We start from the raw sequence: 21,749 nt of genomic DNA on the forward strand, positions 1-21,749 counted from the left end.
CCAGCTGCCAGTGCCACCCACAATTTTCATGTTTGGCTGCTAACTAGAAACGGCCAGAGAGCCACTACAAGATACGTATAACATAATCAATTCATATAACGACATGAACAAATTAACATAATTAGGTAAAGCAGCGAGCTCTACACTTTACACCACCAAATTAATCTCATTGAAAGCTTTTTCTTTTTCTTTTTTTTTTGTTTCTCAAGTGGAAGTGGAACAAATTAATGTGGCTGTTGTGTTGTATATGTATATACTCAATAGTGAGTGAGTGCTAGTAGTGGCCCCTGGCCTCAGCTGAGTGAGGATGACTGAGAGGAACAAATTGCAACACATGGGTCATGTGGTTGGTTGGTTGGTTGGTTTGGTTTTGGTTCATTATGAGGAGTTAATTTCAAAGACCGTAACTTTTGCTTTGATTATCGTTGAAATGGAGCCCAGTTGTGTAAATGTCTGTCACTCATTATGTGGAGTGAGTGTGAGCGTTCCTGAGCAGCAGCAGCAGATCTGCAACAAGACTGCAGGGAGAGGGGTCCGGCCTCGTACCAGTTGTACCTGATGGGATCCACTTATTGAAAAAGTTACTTCTTTCTTAGCCAAAAATCTTGCACGCTCTCATCTCAGGTCTCAATCTCACTCTGGAACTCTGCTGTGAAGAAATCTATGTGTATATATATACCAAGACAAGACCTTTTATTTCCTAATGAATATGAGTATAGAAGTACTCAAATTGGTTGCTTGCTTGCTTCCAAGCTAAAGTCCGAATGGGAATTGGAACCCAACAACCAAAATTCCAGCTACCAACACAAAACCAAACCCAAAACAATTACATAGAGACTGTAATGAGGGGTTAATGTTATAGCACGAGGGGTCCTTCATAGCTATCAGATTAATTGCACAACTATTATTAGACGATCAAACCCTAGCTGCGCTCACAGGACAGGACAGGACAATAGTTCCTTATTGGGCAATATGCATCTTGGACTGCCCCATATGAGCCAACTAATATACCAAATTGGGCCTTTCATGGGCTCAAACTTTTATGGAAGCCCATAGTATGTCAAAGTGCTTGAGCTTAAATTGACATGAGAAAAGGCTTTGAGGCCCAGGCGCAGTCACATGAGGACATCAAAGTTGAAACTTGAAACAGACAGTTGGGTTTGTTACATGAATTTTTTATATATAAAAAAACCAGTCCTAAAGCATCCCACTTTCTGGCACGCCGCCCAATCATTTGGACTCAACTTCCATTCCCTACTTCGCTCGCTCTCTCTATCATCTCTGGCCCTTCATCACTCCGATCACTGACTCGTTTAACCCCAAACCGCCTCCTGCCTCGTTTTCCAGCTCAAGCTCCTGCTTATGGCGATGTACATCATATCACGGCGAGTAGTAGGTGGATCGACGCCGTCAACGGCGTTCCGTTATGCTACTTGTTGGAGACCCTATTCGACGGCGTTTAGAGAGGAAAGAGACACCTTTGGACCCATTCTCGTTCCCTCAGACAAGTTCGTCTTTCTCTGTTCTCAGCATTTGTTTCATTTCCTTGTTTAATTCGAAGGGATTTATTTATTTAATACGTAATTTTTTTTTTTTCAGGTTGTGGGGGGCGCAAACTCAAAGATCGTTGCAGAATTTCGATATCGGCGGCGAGCGTGAACGAATGCCCGAACCTATTGTTCGCGCCTTTGGCGTACTCAAAAAATGTGCTGCCAAGGTTTGAACTTTTATCTTTTGTTTTTTGGATTTGCGGAGTGGGATTGGGATAGACACCTATAACGTGTTTGTTGTATTGCCTGACTGCAGGTGAACATGGAGTATGGTCTTGATCCAACTATAGGCAAAGCAATAATGCAAGCTGCCCAAGAAGTCGCCGAGGGAAAGCTAAACCAGCACTTTCCACTTGTTGTATGGCAAACTGGCAGTGGAACCCAAAGTAACATGAATGCCAATGAGGTTAGCATCGGTTCATGAAAGTATTGTCATGGTTATCTTACTTGTATACGTTGATTTATGGGGTACTATTGGACTGTGCCCAGGTCATTGCGAACAGAGCAGCTGAGATACTTGGCCATAAGCGTGGTGAAAAGATTGTCCACCCAAATGACCATGTCAATAGATCACAGTCTTCTAATGACACTTTTCCAACTGTAAGCCTTTCTTTTCTTTTCTTTTTGTAATTTTTGTTTCCTGTCTTGTGGTTTATTGAAACGTTGTGTGTTATTTACAGGTCATGCACATTGCGTCTGCAATGGAAATTAATTCAAGACTAATACCAAATTTGAAAACATTGCATACTTCTCTACATTCAAAGGTTTGATTTCTTTGGGTGCCCTTTAAAAGCAGATAGATATTTCATGTATCTGAATTATTTTCCCATGAAGGGATCAAAACTTGTTATTGATTCCATCTGTTTTAATATGACCAGTCAGATGAATTCAAAGATATTGTTAAAATTGGACGCACTCACACACAAGATGCGACACCTTTGACTCTTGGGCAAGAATTCAGTGGCTATTCAACACAAGTGAGCTTACATTACTCTTGTAGATATTGTTTCACTATTGCGTCATGCCCATCTTGTTATGAGGATAGGCCATGCTTGATATCTTGTTTATCAAAAGCCTTTTCCTTCGGCTGCAGGTGAAGTATGGAATTGACCGAGTCTTGTGCACCCTACCCCGCATGTATCAGGTTGGCAACTCATGACTGTCAGTTGCTTTTCCTCCCCTTTTATTTTTTTCTTTTAAATATTCTGACTGATTGGTAATTTTGTCTGAGCAGCTTGCACAGGGTGGTACTGCTGTTGGGACTGGATTGAACACAAAGAAGGGGTATGAATAGCCTTAAGGTTGAAGAATATTTGGGTTTTGTTTTTCCTTGTTTTTATCATTTTACATTTGTCTGCATTCGTGTTAAAATGTGATTTTGATTATGGGAGTCCTGGTTTCATTTCAATTCATCTTTTTTCTTTTTCCTGCACCGATATTTCAAGATTTAAGTTTCTTCAATAGGTCATCTTATTCACCATTCCTTTGCCTATTTATTACTCCTGAATTAGTATCAGATAGAAAGATGTATGCTCTGTATTTTATTACTAAAACTTGAAAAGATTATACCTTTCGTTGTAAATTTCTTGTGTTTTGGCATTTGCATTTATTTCGTCATCTCCCATATTTTAAATGAGCAATTTCTTCTTCAGTGGTCCAGGGTGATCCACATTGTGTGAAACTGACAGTGGTAATTTTCCTGTCATAATCTAGATTTGATGTAAAGATAGCTGCAGCAGTAGCTGAGGAAACAAACTTACCATTTGTCACCGCCGAAAACAAGTTTGAAGCTTTGGTTCGTAGCTACACTAAATGATATATTCTCTTCTTCTTCTTCTAGTGGAATGGACATTTAACTTGATGGAGCAGTTGGTACATATTTTTTCATCGTACACAACAAACTAATATTTCATGCTGTACGTTATTTTTCCGCCAGGCTGCACATGATGCTTTTGTTGAAACTAGCGGAGCCCTAAATACAGTTGCTACTTCTCTGATGAAAATTGCAAATGACATACGTTTATTAGGAAGGTTAGTCTACTATTTGGACCTCACCTGCTTTTTCTTCATCACTCCTTGTACCCTTGTTGTAAGAACTTCACGTTGCTTTTCTTGTATAGCGGTCCACGTTGCGGCCTTGGTGAACTCATTCTCCCTGAAAACGAGCCTGGCAGCAGCATTATGCCTGTAAAACTCTCATATCTTGCCCAACATATGTTTGACTGAATAGCCCAAAACCTGTAACTAGCTTTTTGTACAAATTAAGTCCCACTAAACTTGACATCTTGACTGAGTTTATCCTGTTTCAGGGGAAGGTTAACCCTACTCAGTGTGAGGCTCTCACAATGGTCTGTGCTCAGGTAAAGTGTCTCCTGTTCTGTTTCATCAAGATAATATGAACAATTGGGAAGTCATTAGTAAGTTGTTGTATGATGTTAGGATATTGTAATCCTGCTATTTAAAGTATTTCTCATTATGAAATGGTATTTTAATTTTTGTATGTTGTGCAGGTTTTTGGTAACCATGTGGCCATTACAGTAGGTGGATCAAATGGTCACTTTGAACTTAATGTATTCAAGCCAATGATTGCTAGTGGTCTCCTACATGTACGTTCTGTTGTAATATTGTTATGATTTGTTCTTCAAATGTTGTATGTACAGAGATTTCAGAAGTAAAACTGGTAGCAACTAGGTACACACATTTCTTGCCAGTAGATAGTGCTTTGTTAAGAAAAGTCACTAGTCTGGAAGTTCACCTTTGGAAGAAATGCAAAAGAGTTATGATAGAATCTGTTTGAAGATTTGGAATATTATGTGCACATTATGTGTTAAAATTGAGAAAGAACCAAATGTGATTCTTCTCAAGATGTGGATACTGGAATTGGAATGTAATTTGGTGGGTACGATATTTTTGTAAAGCATTTTCACATACGTGGATGCATTATGATTTATTGAGTTTGGAGTCTCTTGTTCTGTTATATTGCTAAATACATGCACTTGTTCATTGAGCTGGTGTTTTCTTAACTCTTTACTGGCAGTCTGTGAGATTGCTTGGGGATGCATCAGCTTCCTTTGAAAAGAACTGTGTAAAAGGAATCGAAGCTAATAGGGAAAGAATTTCAAAGTTACTTCATGAGGTCAGTTTATTCTTGGTGAAGAATATAGAACTTTTTTAGTATTCCGTATCTAGACCCCATGGCTAATTAATTTTATGCTCTTTCTGTATGGAAAATGCATGGGTTTGCAGTCACTAATGTTGGTCACATCGTTGAATCCTGTAAGTTTCCACCCATTCATGTCTACATTTTCCTTGTGTACCTTTGATTTGAGTCAGACTTATATTTCTGCTTCTTTTTCAGAAAATTGGTTATGACAATGCTGCGGCAGTTGCAAAGAAAGCCCACAAGGAGGGATCCACTTTGAAGGTAATCATTGCTTCCTTGTCTAAGTGATAATCTGTTCTGTTCCACAGTACTGGGTCTAGTTTGGTGGGAATTTAGGTGTTCAGAAGTAATGAAATTATTTATTCTGGCCAGATGGCTAGCTTAAATTCAAGTACTGGAAAATTCTGGCTGGTGTTGTATCAAACCATGTTTGAGCATAGGCTGAATCAGTAGGAAGGAATGAAATAAATGCAATGCATTCACACAAGTTTGTAGAGAGTTGATTTGGCATCATAGCTATTTTGAGTCCTTTGCATATTTATATAGTTGAAATATTGAATCTAACAAAGCTGTAACAAACAACTCTGCAGGAAGCTGCATTGAAACTTGGAGTGCTAACCAGTGAAGAATTTGATACACTTGTGGTGCCTGAGAAGATGATTGGCCCATCTGACTGACTGACTGACTGACAGAGACAGGTTTAGAAGCTGTTGAAAATTGATTTTCCGGCATGAATTGCCTTTATGATTCATCTTTGCATTGTCTCCCCGGGTGAAATAAGGATTAAAAGTGATGTATGTAATTCATAACGTTTACGAACGATATAGTGGTGGGGGTTTTGTTATTTGGGTTAATTTTGTTGACAAAAACTGCCGCCAACTGGGTCACAGAGGAGGAGAATGCCTTCACAAATTTTTGTAACAATACAGTGTATTGAGAAACTCACCCCGCAGAATAAAATGAAGTAAACATTTTACTTGTTATATGTAGGTGTAATTAATCTACTTTTACCATTCTCATTCTGGTTTATTTCTTTATAAATGTCTATATATAACTTGGTTAACAGTCCACAACGACCCTTTGATAAGAAAGTTTATCTGTGGAAGACCAGAACTTTTTCATTCTTGTGGCGTTCAACCCTCTACTATTTGCAACTGCAGCATGACATCGCCCATCTTCCAAATGCAATGCACCTTCTTCTATAATAGATTGGTGGTGGGTCCCAGATTTGGAATACAATACTCTGCTGTTTTAGAAATTGGGGACAGGGAAGGACCTACCATTACCAAACTACCATCTGCTTGTGTCTTTGGGACTGTGATCCTTCCAACCAACACATCTTTATCACTTCTTTTTAATTTTATTTGTTTATTTTATCAGTTGAAATTTCAATATGTGGATGTCCAGCCTTACTTTAACAATTTTACTACATTATTAATAATAATAAATTATGGACAAAATTTAATCAAGTTTCCTGATTTGGGAAGCGGCCGAGACAATCAAGCACAACAATTAATTTAATTTACGAAAAGGAAAATTAGAATCTAGGTTCAGGAAAGTAAACTCAATGCTTTGATCAATTGGTCTAATTCACATTTGTCGTAAAAATTAATTTGTATTTTAAAAGATTGGATTATGAGCATAAACCAGGCGTGCAGTGCGAGCTCGATGCCAATATATCTTTTTGTTTTTTCGTATTTTGTTTAAGGAGGAAAAGAAAAAGAAAAGAAAAATGAAAATCTAAGTTCCAAATGAGTCTTTCGCACTCGCAAGGGCAAGACCCTCGTATAGTCGTATTCCTGTATTATTGAATTGGTGCGTGGCGTACTGAGGAAAAAAAAAAAAAAGAAATTGGTGCGTGGCGTTGTTTGTCCGTGACGCTTTTTGGCTTTCTGAGTCTGCGTGCGTACTGTCCCGGTCTTTCTTCCTCCACTTTACTCATCCTACCCTTCCCTTTTTCTTCACTTTTTTACTGTTCATCTTCCTCTTCCTGACCATGAAAATTGAAACGCTTTTCTGTTTCAGAAACTCAGCTCCTACGTAATGGACGCCTCAGATCACTCCTTCAAAGTTCTACAGTTGATCTCTCACCCTCACTTTGTCTTTGTCGTCAAGCCTCAAGCTTGGTAATAATATAATTAGAATCTCTTTCTTTTTTGTATATGAACTGCGAACAGATTACTCTTATTATTGGCCTTGTTTGTTTGCATCTCTGACTCTGGAGTGAAAATCTCTTTGGCACCTTTAAGCATTGTCAAAGTCATTGCCAGATTAGAGATCATTGCAAAAAATTAGTTTCAAGCATGTTAATTTGTCTGGAATCTGGATTTGAACAATTGTAAGGAAAATAGAGAGGGATTATTAGTTCCTCAGCTTCTCTTTGTTTTGATAAGTATTGCTTCCAGGGAAGGAAAACTTAAACTACGGTGTTTGATGAAATGAAAATGCAATTTTTTCTTTTTATAACCAGAAAAATATAAATTGCAAGATTTCACCCGAAGGGTCATATGTCATTATATGTCAGTTTAGTTGACTCATTTCTTTTTGTTATTGTTTTTGAATTATGTGAATTTCTCAGATTCATTAGAACAGCAGTTGGATAATGGATTCCTGTGATTGCATAGACGCACAATGGCCCCCTGATGAGCTTCTGGTGAAATATCAGTACATCTCTGATGTCTTCATTGCCCTCGCCTATTTCTCCATTCCCTTGGAGCTTATATATTTTGTGCACAAATCCTCTTTCTTCCCATATAGATGGGTGCTCATGCAGTTTGGTGCTTTTATTGTTCTTTGTGGAGCAACCCATTTCATAAATGTCTGGACATTCTATATGCACTCCAAAACTGTTGCTGTGGTCATGACTGTTGCAAAGGTTTCCTGTGCTGTTGTATCATGTGCTACTGCTTTAATGCTTGTTCATATTATTCCGGATTTACTAAGCGTCAAAACTCGGGAGCTGTTTCTCAAAAACAAGGCTGAAGAGCTTGACAGGGAGATGGGCCGTATGCTAACTCAGGAAGAAACAGGAAGGCATGTTAGAATGCTCACTCATGAAATTAGAAGCACATTGGACAGGCACACTATACTCAAAACCACTCTTGTTGAGCTGGGTAGGACTTTAGGCCTCCAGGAATGTGCTTTGTGGATGCCGTCCAGAACTGGTATGAACCTACAGCTTTCTCATACTCTGAACTATCAAATACAAGTTGGCTCTACTGTGCCAATAAACCTTCCTGTAGTCAATGAAGTATTCACTAGTTCTCGAGCAATTCGTATACCATACACCTGCCCACTGGCCAGGATCAGACCACTTGTCGGAGATATGTTCCACCTGAGGTTGTTGCTCTGCGGGTACCCCTATTAAATCTTTCGAATTTCCAAATCAATGACTGGCCTGATCTCTCTGCCAAAAGCTACGCAATCATGGTTCTGATTCTACCCACAGATAGCACCAGAAAGTGGCGAGACCATGAACTGGAACTGGTTGATGTTGTTGCAGATCAGGTGTCTTCTATTGCTCATTTGTTTTTTTCTTTTCATTGATCAGGCTAAAATAACTGATATATCACTTGTCTTCCTTCTGATTCCTACGTGCATGCTAAAGGTTGTAACAAGAGTTTAGTTGTCCTCGGCCCTCTGCTAAGGTGGTCAAGAGTTGTAAGATTGGGTGGGCTAGGTCTTTTACAGTCATGAATTTAATTTTAATATGTCATACAGGTAGCTGTTGCTCTTTCACATGCTGCTATTCTGGAAGAGTCCATGCGAGCCCGTGATCAGCTCATGGAGCAGAACATTGCTTTAGATTTAGCACGGAGAGAAGCAGAGATGGCAATCCATGCTCGCAACGATTTCCTTGCTGTCATGAACCATGAAATGAGGACACCAATGCATGCAATTATTGCACTGTCTTCTCTTCTGTTAGAGACAGAACTGAATTCAGAACAAAGAGTTATGATAGAGACAGTACTAAAGAGTAGCAACCTTTTGGAAACACTTATTAATGACGTTCTTGATCTTTCTAGACTTGAAGATGGCAGCCTAGAGTTAGACATTAGAAAGTTTAACCTCCATGGAGTTTTCAGAGAGGTACATTTTCCGGATTAGGGCTTCAATGTGTACTTTCAAGTACTTTGGTTTTTGGTGAACTTACATGCAACCATTTTGAAACTGTAGGTAATCAATTTGATACAGCCCATCACATCTGTGAAGAAGTTGTCTATGAGTTTGATTCTATCCCCAGATCTACCTGTTTGTGCTGTTGGAGATGAGAATCGGCTTATGCAAACTATTCTAAATGTTGCTGGTAATGCTGTGAAGTTTACAAAGGAGGGATATATTTCAATTGTAGCATCTGTGGCAAAACCGGAATCTTCAAGAGACTGGCGACCACCTGAATTTTATCCAGCATCCACTGATGGCCACTTTTACCTGCGAGTTCAGGTCAATGACTGCATTTAATCTTTGTTTAGCTTGTGTTAGTATTGCATTTTGTATGCTGAGGTTGGAGGCATCTCTTAGTATGTTGTACATTATGGACCAGCGCAATTTTGATTGCATGGCAGTACTATAAACTTCAACAATCTTGTAAATGTGATCTAATGGTATTCCCGGTGTTGCAGGTTAAGGATTCTGGCTGTGGTATTCTCCCACAAGATATTCCTTATCTTTTCACCAAATTTTCTCAGCCCAGAAGTGGATCCAATCGAATAAATGATGGTGCTGGACTTGGACTTGCCATTTGTAGACGGTAGAGTAAAAAATTTCTGACTTTTCACCATTTCCATAGTGCAATTGAAAAAAGATATGAATCTGATAAATAAAAAATTAATAATAATAATTGGTGTTGTCAAGTAGGGTGGTGCTTTTGGTTCATTTCTTATTCATTCAACTTTATCAACTTACCATGTGAAATGACTGGATTAGGTTTGTAAACACCATGGGAGGTCACATCTGGATTGAGAGTGAGGGCATTGACAAAGGGAGCATTGTTGCATTCATTGTCAAGCTTGGGATATGCGACAATCCTTGTGATACAACAGCAGCACACCAAATGGCACCTCAACCACTACCACAACCACAACCAAATTATGGCAGTGGAGATCTCATTGCGCACAGACCAACCTTCAGCTTTAGGGATGGTTGTTACACCTCATCAAATCCACGCTATCAAAGAAGTGTTTGAAAGCCGATGGTCGTACATGTTTGACATTTTAGCACGTTGGGGATTTAGGATGTTAATCGAGGTTGTAAAACATTCTGGTTTTTGCCTTTTCTTCTTTAATTTGAGCTCATTAGCCCGAAAGGTCGCCCATTATGCCATCAAACATACAAGATAAGACGCATTAATGGGATTCAACGATACTTCTTAATTATTGCTAAATCCTCTTCTCTAAAACAAAACAGGTAGCTAAATCTGTTTAATCATGAACGCAACCATATCCATCAATCCACTTATTCACGGCCCTGTGCGACTCCGGGTTGAGAGAGGCCTACAGCCTCGCTTACCCCTCACAAAACAACAAAACAAATGGGAATGCATCGGACAACACCATGGAAATTAGAATACGAGCTTTTCATATGAAATCCCAAAACATAAGTAGGTAGATCGAGACCAAAACCGATCAATGGATAACAAAAGAAAACTAAGCTTCATACAGAGTACAAGGATTTTGAAATCTCTTTTAACCAGGAAATAAAGTACTGAAGTCCAAAACAAACAAACAAACTTGCTCGTCAAAACTAATCTACCCAAGTAACTTGAGACAAATGGATCATCACGAGTCATCAATCCATCAGTTCTCATTGGACTCACTTCTTGGATTTCTTAGATCCCCTGCAAGTAAAGAGATTATTCAGTAAAATAAGCAAAAACGATATCTATACATTATACAATCTCAAAGAAGCATACTATACTTACTGTGTTGGTTGAGATGGTGCAACAGCAGCTGGCTCAGCAGCTGGCGGTGCTCTCTCTCCAGGTCCCTGAACACATTTTAGAATAATCAGAAATGTGGGTCTCAAAAGAAATGTGAATAAATTATAATCGTCAGTTTTTGTGAGGTACACTAAAAACAGGATCAAACTCTTGAGCATGAGCCTCTTTTATTTTCAATAAAGTTCTAGGAAATGATACTATCAAATGTTTAAAAAAAGAACTAGAGCATCCCATCACTTAATATATTATATAGGTTTTAACAATACCTGAGCCAAGCGTTCCTCCCTCCTAGCATGTTTCCTTTCCCTGCTAGCCTTGTTCTTTGCCCGCTTAGCCTCAAATTGATCAGACAGAGTCTTCTCTCTCGCCTTCTCAGCCTTTGACTTGTGGATACTCTCCATGAGGACTCTTTTATTCTTGAAAACATTACCCTTAACCTTCATGTACATGTCATGGTACATGTGTTTGTCAATCTTCTTTGATTCCCTGTACTTGCGAAGCAAACGCCTGAGCACACGCATCCTCCGCATCCACAGGATCTTGGTAGGAAGCCTTGCCTCCCTTGTACCCTTACGCTTACCTAAAAAATTCAGAAACCACTCATTAAAATGTATGATCAACCAAACAATAAAGAAGCCATTCAAAAGAGGCCTTGCCTCCCTTGTATTGCTACAAGCAAACACTAGTACATACCTACAAATGGGAATCTATGTGACATGCCCATGAACTATAAGTATGATCAACGAAACAACAAAACGTGCATCTCTCATATAATCGACCTACCATGCCCTGAGTGACGCCCCTTCCTCTTAGCCTCCTTCATGCGGCGTGCACGAGATCGAGAGTGGATCTTGGTTGGCTTCCTGATGATGAAACCATCCTTGACCAACTTCCGTATGTTTTGGCCTGCACTTGACAATCAAAGCCATCAATAAACAATACAAAAACACCCAAACATAACCGTCGCACTAATTTCATAAGCATCTCACAAGGGCAAAATGCAAATAAAACACGATTAAAGCATTGAATGTCACTGTAAAAAAAACTTCCAATTCATATCCTAAACTTGAAATACGTCAAATACAATTCCGAGCACCAAATATTTTCAAGAACTACGCACGATGCAACTTAGTACTAATTTGGAGAAAATACAAAGTTAACAATCAAGCTAAAGCTCGATATAGATGTCCGCAGCTCATAGACTTAAACAATTCTCTATATTAAATGTAAAACACATAAAACCAACCATCACTCAAACCTAGCTTCGGTCAGCTAACAGAATCCTAGAAACTTCAACATGATACTCAAATCACATCCGTACAACATAACTGTATTTGTTTCATATGGTTTCACGATATATCAGTAGCCATACGGTGTATAAACTCAGGTTTAGACAAAGACAAAAACAAACCAAACAGATGACATAGCATGGCATACAGATCAGAAGAAACAAATGAAAAAATGAAAATGAAAAGAAAGGGAGCGTACGAGAATTGGCCATGGAGATGTCGCTGACTTCATTGGGGTCGAGCCAGACCTTGCCGCGACCACACTTGAGCACGCTCGCGGCGAGCCTCTTCTGGAGCTTGAGCGAAACCATGTCTTACCTCCTTTTGTTTTGGCAGCTGCTATGGCAGAGAGGCTGAGTTGTGTGGAAGAGACGGTTTTATATATCACACAGGTATGCGCTTTAGAGTTTAGACCTAGGGTTTCCAATCTGGGTGGTGAGGTGGGCCTTATTTGCTGCCGTAGGCCTTTGTTTCCTTTTGAATGGGCTTTGCTGCATTGTTTTAGTTGGGCTTTGTAGCTGGTAGTCCAGCCCAACAATACAGCAATTGGGTTAGGCTTAGCTGGTTTTTTTAATATTTTAATTAGCTTATCCAAAGAACTTTTTATCTTTATCTTTATTTATTTTGGTCATGGTGGTTGAGCTTATTTCCTTAATGAATAACATTATCCTTTATATATATATATATGTGGGTTATGTCGGTTAGCCAAAGTATGGCGCTCTGGAGGACCTACACAAGGCTATATCTGGCAGCCTCCACAATATAATTTTTTTTTTCAAGCTTAAGGTACTTCATCTCTACATTAGAATAGTTATAATATCATTTTTGTAAAAATGAAAAAGAAAAAGAAAGACCAATTTAGTTCTTTATGGCTCACAATAGTGACATCCATCCATTGACCGTATAAGTCATCACTTGTATGATATTGATTTGGTTAAGAAGCTCCCAAATGTGAGTGGGATTAGTTGGCCTAAACAACAATAGAAAGTTTGTTAAATGGAAACATATATCCCAGCTCAAAGTGACCCATTGAAACTTGAAATGCCTGAATGCTGCCGGTGACGATGCTGGCCAGGATCATATTTTGCAGTGCAGTCCTGTTGGCAACCCTGGCAGTAATTCTGCTGGCTTTTTCACCACTACCTAAAAGAAAGCCATCACCGCCATGGCTGGACCTCTCCTTGTACATCCAGCAACCACAAAGTCCTAATATTATTGATGCAACAAGCTCCAATAATAATAATGATCATGTGGCACAATCTTCTCAATCAGACGGCGGAGGAGCATTCATCTTCCACCGCATGCTCACAGAGGGACCCGAGAACACTTCTCGGGTGGTGGGGAAAGCGCAAGGGTTCATTATCCCAGTAGAGCAGTTTGCAAACTCGGGTTTCAACATAATCTATCTCACCTTTCACACGCCTCAGTATTCAGGTAGCCTAAGCGTTGAGGCCAAGCATGTCTCCCCGAAAGACACCGAAGAGCTTACTGTGATGGGTGGAACGGGGTCGTTTGCTTTTGCAAGAGGACTAGCTGTTTTTGCTCAGAGTATCCATGGTGATGCCACTTATCATGTAAAGTTGCAGCTTAGATTTCCTAATAATCAGTCTCGGACGACCACAATTCCGGGATGATCATGATGCACTGGTTTTGTCTGTAATATGTTACTTAATTGATAATAATTCTTTGTTATTAAAAATACAAGTAATTAATTTACATGTTCCTTCCATTTTCATGTATTTTCAGCAACATGAGGAAGAAGTCCTTATCAAACGAGTGTTCATCAACGGAACAAAAATTTATTGGTTGGTTGGGCTTGGGTTACAACTAGAGCCCAGTCCTTATCAAATTGTGATTGCCCAATCCGGAGTTTCAAATCCTGACCAATCCTCTAAGGTGGAAGAAGTCCAGGCCCAATGATGAAAAAGGAAAGGCCCACTCAACCCATCACGTGTTCACCGACCCTGAAACAGTAAGTGTAGTACAAGAAAACATAAGAAGTACAAGTTTTTGAGTGAGAAGGCAGAATATCTGTAGGCGCCCACCGGCCACACCTCAGTGACTCAGTCGCTGTATTGGTCATAGCCTAGGAAATATCGAAACTGGGAAATTGGAAACCAGCAGCGCCGCTGGGATTAGAAACCGGCTGCGAAGCCAAGCGAATTGCTTGCCAATTTTACATTTGCATTCACCTAACCTAGCCCACACCACGTCGCTTTCTCTCTCCTTTCACAATAGAAAGGAAAAAATAACACCATATTTTATCTTCCTTCTTTTTTTTTCTCCAAAAAAATTGGTGGATGGAAAGATTGCTCCCCGCATATCACACGCACATTTATATATCGCAGTTAGAAAATTGGGATTTACATGAACTTATTTCTTTTTTTGTAAATGTTTTCTTTTGATAAATATATAAAAATAATAATTATATTTTAATTATGATAGAATGGCTCTCCTGAAATGAAAGTGCACCATGAACGAGCCTGTTGAAGTTAGAACAATAACAAAAAAAAACATAACAAACGAGGATGACAACAATAAACAAATTGAAACATTTTGTCCAGAGTTACATTTGGATTTGGGTACAAAAACATAAAAAAGAAGAAGCAGGTTTTATAACTAGGCACAATTTAAATAATTGAAACAACGCCTCTAATCGTAATTAATCAGCAACAGTCAATAATGATCAAAATACACCAACCAAATGACCAAATTTACAACAACATTAATTTACAGAGCAGAAACGCCTTCGTCATCGAAGCTCCAGAGATTACCAACCATGCCTTCCTGAGCTGGAGGATGCTGGGTAGCTGTGGACTGCCCGTCCAGATAGGGAATCTGATAGAATTTCATCATGTTCTCGTACGCCATTAGTTCCTCAGAAAGCTTTTGCACTTCGTTCTCTTCCATCATTGCAATCGCATCCTTATTCAATATCCCTTCTTTCGTTTCCTCTGCCTCTTTCACCTCAGCTTCACCATAACAGCTGCTCCCATTCTGATTGCAACCCAGTAGCCCCGCCGTCGAAGAGTAAGCGCCATCTGAACCAGACCCAGAGTTTTCTTCCCCCGAAATAACAGTTGGGTCTGTGTTCACAAGATTAATGGAGCTCAACCCCTTGGAATTGGAATTGGAGGAAATTGTTGCAATCTGGTTTAGATCATAGCCAAATCCCAAATCAAAGCTTTTTGGCATATGACTATTACTCAAATTCTCGCTATTGGTTTGAAACAGAGGAGGATAGGGGTTTCTCAGATAGGTTTGGGTGGGAATGTCGTCGTCTTCGTTAGGGAAATTGACCTTGGCTTTCTTACCGCGGATAATGCGAGCCTCCCTATCGTAAGCTCTGGCTGCCTCTTCAGGGGTGTTGAACGTACCAAGCCAAACTCGAACCCCTTTTCTGGGATCACGAATCTCCGCGGCCCATTTGCCCCACGGACGCTGCCTGATGCCTCTGTAGAGGTTCTTCCTCGCCCTCTTGGGGGGCTTCTCTTCTTGCCGGTTACCTGTTTGTAAAAATGCCAGGCTCAGAACCCAGAAGGATTTAGCTTCACAGAAAAATAAGATTGGAGAGAAAGAAGACCGTACCTGAAGTGGGCTGGGCTCTTTTGCGTGGGGATGAGCCGGTACGAGTGAGTGGGCTGGGATTGGAGTCGAAGAAATTGTCGGGATCGAGCTTAGCGAAGGGAGAATTGGGCCATATGTCGGAGGCGGTGACACGAAGGCCACGGTTGCGAGGGATGAGATCAGCGAGTATAGCACCGCCACACATTCCTGGACTTGAAGAAACTTATGTGTACGTATGTATGATGAGACTCAGAGACAAATTTAGAAGATGTGAAGAAAACTGAGAGGGTTTTAGGAGGATGGACAGATGAGTAAGAAATGAAGAGAGACAAGGGAGGAGGGAGGGGGTTTTGTACTGAGAAAGAAATGGCACTGCACTGCTAGATATACGTCTTTATCTGGAACCTTCCTCTGATTTACCTACCCCTTTTTATTAATTTCTTACCATAGTCTTTATCGGGCCTTGCTTGGCTTGGCTGGCAAGGCTATCAGAACACAAATCTCGTTGAGTCTCTACTATTTGTAACGCGTGACACTTTGAAAAAAGCTGTGAATCATGATCAACGTGACACTTTGAAAAAAGCTTTAATAAAAGAAGAGGGGATAGATTCTAATTTATAATGAGAAATATGCATTTGTAGGTAACTCAAGCAGTTAAGTGCATTTTTCCTGCACTCGTGGTCTTAAGTTTAATTCTTCTTTTTCATTTATATGGAAAAAAAATATATTGAGTAATTTTTCTATGGTGGCCCTTACTTTATATGTTTATTTAATGCATCCGTTAAAAAAGCAATTTAGTAATTTTAATAAACAGAACAAGGGAATTTGTTCTTCTTCTTTTTTGGGGGGCATAATCGAACAAGGGAATTAGTACTTAGCAATGTTAGCAACTTGGCAACAAAGGAATTAATAAAAAAAATAATGGGACAATCGCTACAACCCGATTATTGTATATAAATGAACCTTTTGTCAAACCCACCACAAAAAAAGGTTAGAGCGCACATCATAGTTGAGTAACATGTTGCAAGTGGAAGAGCAATTCCAAAACAGGTGGTAGTATACCAGTATTGTTGGGTAACAATGTCGAACGATTTTACATTTGTTTACTCCTAACCTAAACAACTTTGCTTTACTCCAACACCCCAGTGCTGCTTACCTTGCAAGTTGGTAGGTAATTAACGTAAGCGAGATGCGATGCTAGAGTGAGCGATGCAAGCTAAACTTGTTTACAAACCGCCAATTAAGCCCATGGTGTGTATAACATGCTGGTTGACAAACAAGGGAAGGGAAGAGTTCAAAGCCGGGTGTTGTGTTTACTTTGAATTGAAATGTAAAAGAAATCTATGTAGCCAGCTGACGACTAGCTGCATATCGACTGTCAATTTTGTAATATCTTAATACGCACCTCTTTCGTACTCATGTCCTCTACTGCAATATATGGCTTCTCCTCCTCCCACCCAAAAAAAAAGGAGAAGAAAAGAAGCAAGAGCCCATCATAACACAAAGTCTCTGAGCCCAAACCCATAACAGGCATGAGGTTGGCCCAGAACCGAAGCAGCAAACACCCACCAGTCACCGCCCAAGTTACTCTCAATGCCAGCACAGCTTGGTTGGGGATTTCTTTACCAACGTGCACCCAACCCATGTAAACTCTCTGTGCAGTGCGCAGCACATATTTGATCAATCAATTAATTTGGATTCTGGATATCACAAACTTGAACCATTCCTCTGGCCACAAATACTTAAAAAGAAAAGAAAACTTGAGCCACTTTTCCTATATAAGAAAACTCTAGCATTGGCATTAGCATTAGCATAAGCATACATTGGTTACAAGAGTTGTAATAATGGCTCTCACCCGTTTCCTATTTGCCACCTCTATGCTTCTCTTGACACTTCTAGTCATTGCCTCTGCTTCTGATTATGGCTCTGCTCCCAAGCCAAAGGTTGATGATCATGACAGTCCAAAACCACCAAAGGTTGATGATCATGACACTCCAAAGCTGCCAAAGGTTGATGGGTATCCAAAACTACCAAAGGTTGAAAAGCCACAAGAAGTATATGCAAAGCAACTACCTCACATAATTGGCATTCAAGGGCTTGTTTTGTGCAAATCAGGCCTTAAAAGCTTCCCCATTAAAGGTATATATAGTCTCTAATTCTAATTCTATGTTAAGTAATCACCAGTTATATCTTAAATCAGTGAGTGCTGATCATAATGCTGTTGGGTTGGAATGTTAATTGTAGGAGCTGTGGCAAGGATAACATGTCTGGCTGAAGATGAATACGGCTACGAGACCGCCCCTTTCTCCATACTGAGTGGAGCCACTGATGCAAAGGGTTACTTCTTCGCAACATTGTCACCGTCAGAGCTTCAAGATACGTGGAAGCTCACAGAATGCAAGGCCTTCCTTGATTATTCTCCCTTTCAATACTGCCAAGTCCCTACCGATGTTAACCATGGAATTACTGGTCATCTGCTTGATTCTTATCGCATCCTTAACACCAAGAACATCAAGTTGTACTCTGTGGAACCCTTCTTCTACACCTCTGAGACTGAACCTAAATCAACCCCTAATAATGGCTATTAATTCAATTGATTGATTCTTCATTGTTGTTGCTTTGCTTGCTTGATTTTTTTTTATTGGTGGTAAGAGGTTTTAGCTCTGCCATTTTGGGATTATTAATTTGTAATAAGGTGCTTTGCTTTGCTTGCTCTGTTAGAGCATGCCTGTTTTTTCCTTTTGTTTTTTCATTTTGAGGTTTGCTACCCAACCTCTGTGGTTGGGGGACCCTGCTAGCCCCGAGGGTTGGGGTTGTGCTTTGTGCGACTTCACCACCAAGATCATGGTTTAGATGAACAGTCCAAGATCACTATACCTCACTTAAGAAGGTTTCAATCAAACAACCAATCACTTTAATGCCCTACTTAGTTACAAGCCCACGTTACTAGGCTCGGCAACCTTTTGTTTTTTCATAATACAACAATACGTTTATCATTTCATAAGCTTTTGAATTCCCATAATGAACCTCCTCTTTTCTTCAATTGGACATATGTATCCCATAATGTTGTTGAAGAATAGACACACAGATCGAGTTCTTCTTCCAAAATTTTACTCAAATGAGGTTGTCAAGCGACATGTTTTTCCATCCTTCTATCAATATATAATTGATTGAGATGCATTTCTTGTGTGAATATAGCCACTGAAAAACACATCTCACACATTTTTGGAGGCTTAAATGTTGTTATTTTTTAGGGAGATTCATTATAATACTCAATATAGGAGCTTAAATTATAAAATAAAAAAACCTTATATGAAATGGACTTTAGAAACACACCCAAAGCCCATTTACAACATAACAAAAAGGTTTTTAACTTTTTTAAAATTACAAAACTGTCATTGATTTCTTAAAACAACCTCAACCCAAAAACCTCATAAAAAAAACTCCAAAACACTTAATGGGGTATCAAAGTAATTTAATAATTAAAATTAAATTCAATAGTGTCAACTGTCATTTTTTGGGTATATTTATAGAAATTAAATAGTGTATGGTTTGTTTATAGTTTTAGTGCTAAGAATGAGTATTTGACTAAATATCTCTATTTTTTACCCATTCAACTAATTTAGTCCCTATGTTTTAATTTGATTACTTTTGTCTATGTGTTTTACTTCATTACTTAATATACTTCATTCCTCTCCATTACCATTAGGAAAATTAGGTTTAACTGTCAAAATATTTCGTTTGTTGAAACTTTCCAGCCAATATAGTTTAGTAGATGTGTTTTACTCCATTGGCCAACATAGTCATTTCGTTCTATTGAAATCAATACATTACAAATCATTTAGAATTACTCACTTTCTGAAACTATGGTCAAATCCCACGTTGTTCTCTGTAAATTTTAAAAAAATAAAATACAATAATTGTATAAAAGAAATTAAAATACATTGACTACATTGACTGCCTAACTGAGTAATACACATGCAGTTTTGAAGAAAAATGAATTAATATATCCTCCCTTGTCCTTCCTGGCTTCCTCAACTGGCCATGGCACACGGACTCTGGCCAATGCCATAACCAGTATTTGGAAGAGAAATACTTGTAATTGTAATATTTCTAAATGCATGGAATAAGAGGGTCGTGCATGCATGAACTACGACGGCCTGAATTTTTTATACAACTTTATAAATAAATCCAATCCTAGACATGTATTTATAAAAAAACTTAAGTACTATTTAAACATAGAAACACACCCAAAATCAACCCCAAAGTCAACTTTTTGGGTGTGTTTATAAATGGGTTTTAAGTGTGTATAATGATGGGTTTTGGGTGTGTTTATAAAGTGTTTTGGGTGTTGAGTTTTTTTATAATTTCAACCTCCATTTTGGGTGTTTTAGTGAAACTCCCAATTTTTTATCGCCCAAGTTGTAATGATTTTCCAGCATTATCTAAACAAAATCTGGTTTCTATGTAAAATACTCCAAACCGCCTCAACAAGCCACATTCATTGTATCCAAAAACGACGTGGCTTATATTATACAAATATATATATGCTTGATGTATTATCTATCATGTAACCTATGTCGATCGTGCAACCAAGTCAGTTCCTGTAATTCATTTTCCCTTTATATATATATATATATATATATATATATATATATATATATATGAGAGATTGAGGATCCTCAAATAAGCTTTATTTGAGGGACACCCTTTGTAGGCCCCACTCCGGATTGTATTTCACTAATCCAAACCGTCTATTTTGTAGATACTCATTCAAAGATCATCTCTACAAAAAATCACTTGAATCCGATATCATTTGATCATTCAATTGAGTTATTGAAATTTTAATACTTTCTTGAAGCACCGTGTTCATTGATTTTGTAGGACACAATTGGATGTCGAAACGGTTTCCAAATTGTCTAATTTTTTGTAAGGATGATCTATGAATGAAGACCTAAAAAATAGATGGTTTTGATCATTGGAAAAAAAATTGTAGGGTACTTAAAGGGCGTCCCTCAAATAAAATTATTTGAGGAATCCCTCAATAGAAGGGGACTGATATATATGTATATGGACCATGGTGATGCTCTCTATCCATATCCATCTTATTTAGCAAGCATACCTCAAAAGTCGTTGACAATACTCTCAATGGCTTTTAACCGTTTCTTCTCTGCAACCTCTTTGTTAGTCTTGGCACTAGTAGCAGTGCTGATTACGCCTTCTTCTGCTGCTAGCAATCAGTATGATGAGATGAACCTACAATCAACTAAATCCATTTTGGGCATTCAAGGCCTTGTTTATTGCAAATTAGGCCCTAAAGTCATTCCTCTCGAAGGTACGTATTTCCATTAAACTCTATGAAAGTCACTCGCATAAAAAAGTATATATAAAAGTATTGATTGAATACACCCCTAAATTAATTTCCGACCCGAAATCTGAGTTAACCCATCCATCTCCATGGACCGTGCATGCAGGGTCGGTGGCCAGGATAACATGTGAGGCAGTGGACGTATATGGGTTGGAAAGTTCACCCATCACCATCTTGAGCGATGCAACGGATGCCAAGGGTTATTTCTTTGCAACACTTTCTCCTTATGAGATTGAAAATCACAAGAAGCTAACTCAGTGCAGGGCCTTTCTCGAACTCTCTCCATTGGAGTCTTGTAACGTTCCCACCGACTTGAACAATGGAATAAGTGGTGCTGTGCTGGCTTCATATCGTCTTCTCCACGACAAGAACATAAGGCTTTATACTGTAGGGCCTTTCACGTTCACATCATCCTAATAATATCAATGGAATAAGTGGAGCTGGGTTCGCAGCCCACCAAACAAGAAGAAGAACAAATGTAACAAGCCTCATTTGTATTAATCTTTGTTATTATTATAATTTTACTGCTTTATTGGGCTAATAATGGGATTGAGCCCGATATACTTGACTTGAACCACAAGACAGAGCCCGTGACTCTTTGAATTTGACATCACCGGAATCTTCTTGATCGTACCTATTAACTCCTTCACAGAGTCATACCGACTAACTCTCACTCTCCTATTCTATCACTCACCAAACAAAGATATCGTAATTATTAAAAACCTTTGGTTTTCTCACGCCTTTTCCTCCTCCCAATCCCAAAATAAAGATGTATAGATATTACCATCATTATATTAATTAATTAAATAAACCCAGAGAAAGCATGGCAAAAGAAGAAGAAAGACATATGGAAAACAATACAAAAGACGAGCAG

At 38.9% G+C, this 21,749-nt stretch overlaps 7 protein-coding genes across 7 annotated transcripts; 5 read left to right on the forward strand and 2 right to left on the reverse strand.

The window, feature by feature from the left end:
- The first annotated feature begins 1,153 nt into the window (after nt 1–1,153).
- Nucleotides 1,154–5,696, forward strand: FUM1 (fumarase 1). The gene is made up of 17 exons (XM_016794888.2): nt 1,154–1,508; nt 1,600–1,717; nt 1,807–1,956; nt 2,040–2,150; nt 2,231–2,314; nt 2,429–2,527; nt 2,644–2,694; nt 2,785–2,834; nt 3,264–3,345; nt 3,487–3,581; nt 3,671–3,737; nt 3,860–3,910; nt 4,061–4,156; nt 4,588–4,686; nt 4,797–4,826; nt 4,909–4,974; nt 5,304–5,696. The coding sequence occupies exons 1-17, from the start codon at nt 1,363–1,365 to the stop codon at nt 5,388–5,390; spliced, it is 1,482 nt and encodes a 493-aa protein (XP_016650374.2). The 5' UTR covers nt 1,154–1,362; the 3' UTR covers nt 5,391–5,696.
- A 1,001-nt stretch (nt 5,697–6,697) lies between these two features.
- Nucleotides 6,698–10,018, forward strand: ERS1 (ethylene response sensor 1). Its single transcript, XM_008236911.3, is given in 7 exon segments — nt 6,698–6,839; nt 7,292–8,030; nt 8,033–8,220; nt 8,434–8,802; nt 8,890–9,156; nt 9,336–9,463; nt 9,640–10,018. Coding segments are annotated over 6 exon segments (1,926 nt in total). The 5' UTR covers nt 6,698–6,839; nt 7,292–7,315; the 3' UTR covers nt 9,899–10,018.
- A 251-nt stretch (nt 10,019–10,269) lies between these two features.
- On the reverse strand, nt 10,270–12,292 carry LOC103333996 (large ribosomal subunit protein eL19y). The gene is made up of 5 exons (XM_008236908.3): nt 12,140–12,292; nt 11,435–11,557; nt 10,918–11,231; nt 10,634–10,698; nt 10,270–10,549 (listed from the first exon to the last, which is right to left on the reverse strand). Exons 1-5 carry the CDS (start codon nt 12,249–12,251, stop codon nt 10,525–10,527), a joined length of 639 nt encoding a protein of 212 aa, XP_008235130.1. The 5' UTR covers nt 12,252–12,292; the 3' UTR covers nt 10,270–10,524.
- Nucleotides 12,293–12,853: 561 nt separating this feature from the next.
- LOC103334064 (Disease resistance-responsive (dirigent-like protein) family protein) lies at nt 12,854–13,669 on the forward strand. Its single transcript, XM_008236990.3, has one exon. It carries the CDS (start codon nt 12,990–12,992, stop codon nt 13,572–13,574), a length of 585 nt encoding a protein of 194 aa, XP_008235212.2. The 5' UTR covers nt 12,854–12,989; the 3' UTR covers nt 13,575–13,669.
- An 800-nt stretch (nt 13,670–14,469) lies between these two features.
- On the reverse strand, nt 14,470–16,002 carry LOC103333995 (ethylene-responsive transcription factor ERF071). The gene is made up of 2 exons (XM_008236907.3): nt 15,529–16,002; nt 14,470–15,446 (listed from the first exon to the last, which is right to left on the reverse strand). The coding sequence occupies exons 1-2, from the start codon at nt 15,710–15,712 to the stop codon at nt 14,671–14,673; spliced, it is 960 nt and encodes a 319-aa protein (XP_008235129.2). The 5' UTR covers nt 15,713–16,002; the 3' UTR covers nt 14,470–14,670.
- A 1,341-nt stretch (nt 16,003–17,343) lies between these two features.
- Nucleotides 17,344–18,254, forward strand: LOC103333994 (protein SEED AND ROOT HAIR PROTECTIVE PROTEIN). The gene is made up of 2 exons (XM_008236906.2): nt 17,344–17,646; nt 17,752–18,254. Exons 1-2 carry the CDS (start codon nt 17,352–17,354, stop codon nt 18,093–18,095), a joined length of 639 nt encoding a protein of 212 aa, XP_008235128.2. The 5' UTR covers nt 17,344–17,351; the 3' UTR covers nt 18,096–18,254.
- A 2,347-nt stretch (nt 18,255–20,601) lies between these two features.
- On the forward strand, nt 20,602–21,428 carry LOC103334063 (protein SEED AND ROOT HAIR PROTECTIVE PROTEIN). The gene is made up of 2 exons (XM_008236989.2): nt 20,602–20,842; nt 20,982–21,428. Exons 1-2 carry the CDS (start codon nt 20,656–20,658, stop codon nt 21,290–21,292), a joined length of 498 nt encoding a protein of 165 aa, XP_008235211.2. The 5' UTR covers nt 20,602–20,655; the 3' UTR covers nt 21,293–21,428.
- The last annotated feature ends 321 nt before the right edge of the window (nt 21,429–21,749 follow it).

This window comes from Prunus mume, linkage group LG6 (genome assembly GCF_029339155.1).
Source record: "Prunus mume cultivar Tortuosa linkage group LG6, ASM2933915v1, whole genome shotgun sequence".
Lineage (NCBI taxonomy): Eukaryota > Viridiplantae > Streptophyta > Magnoliopsida > Rosales > Rosaceae > Prunus > Prunus mume.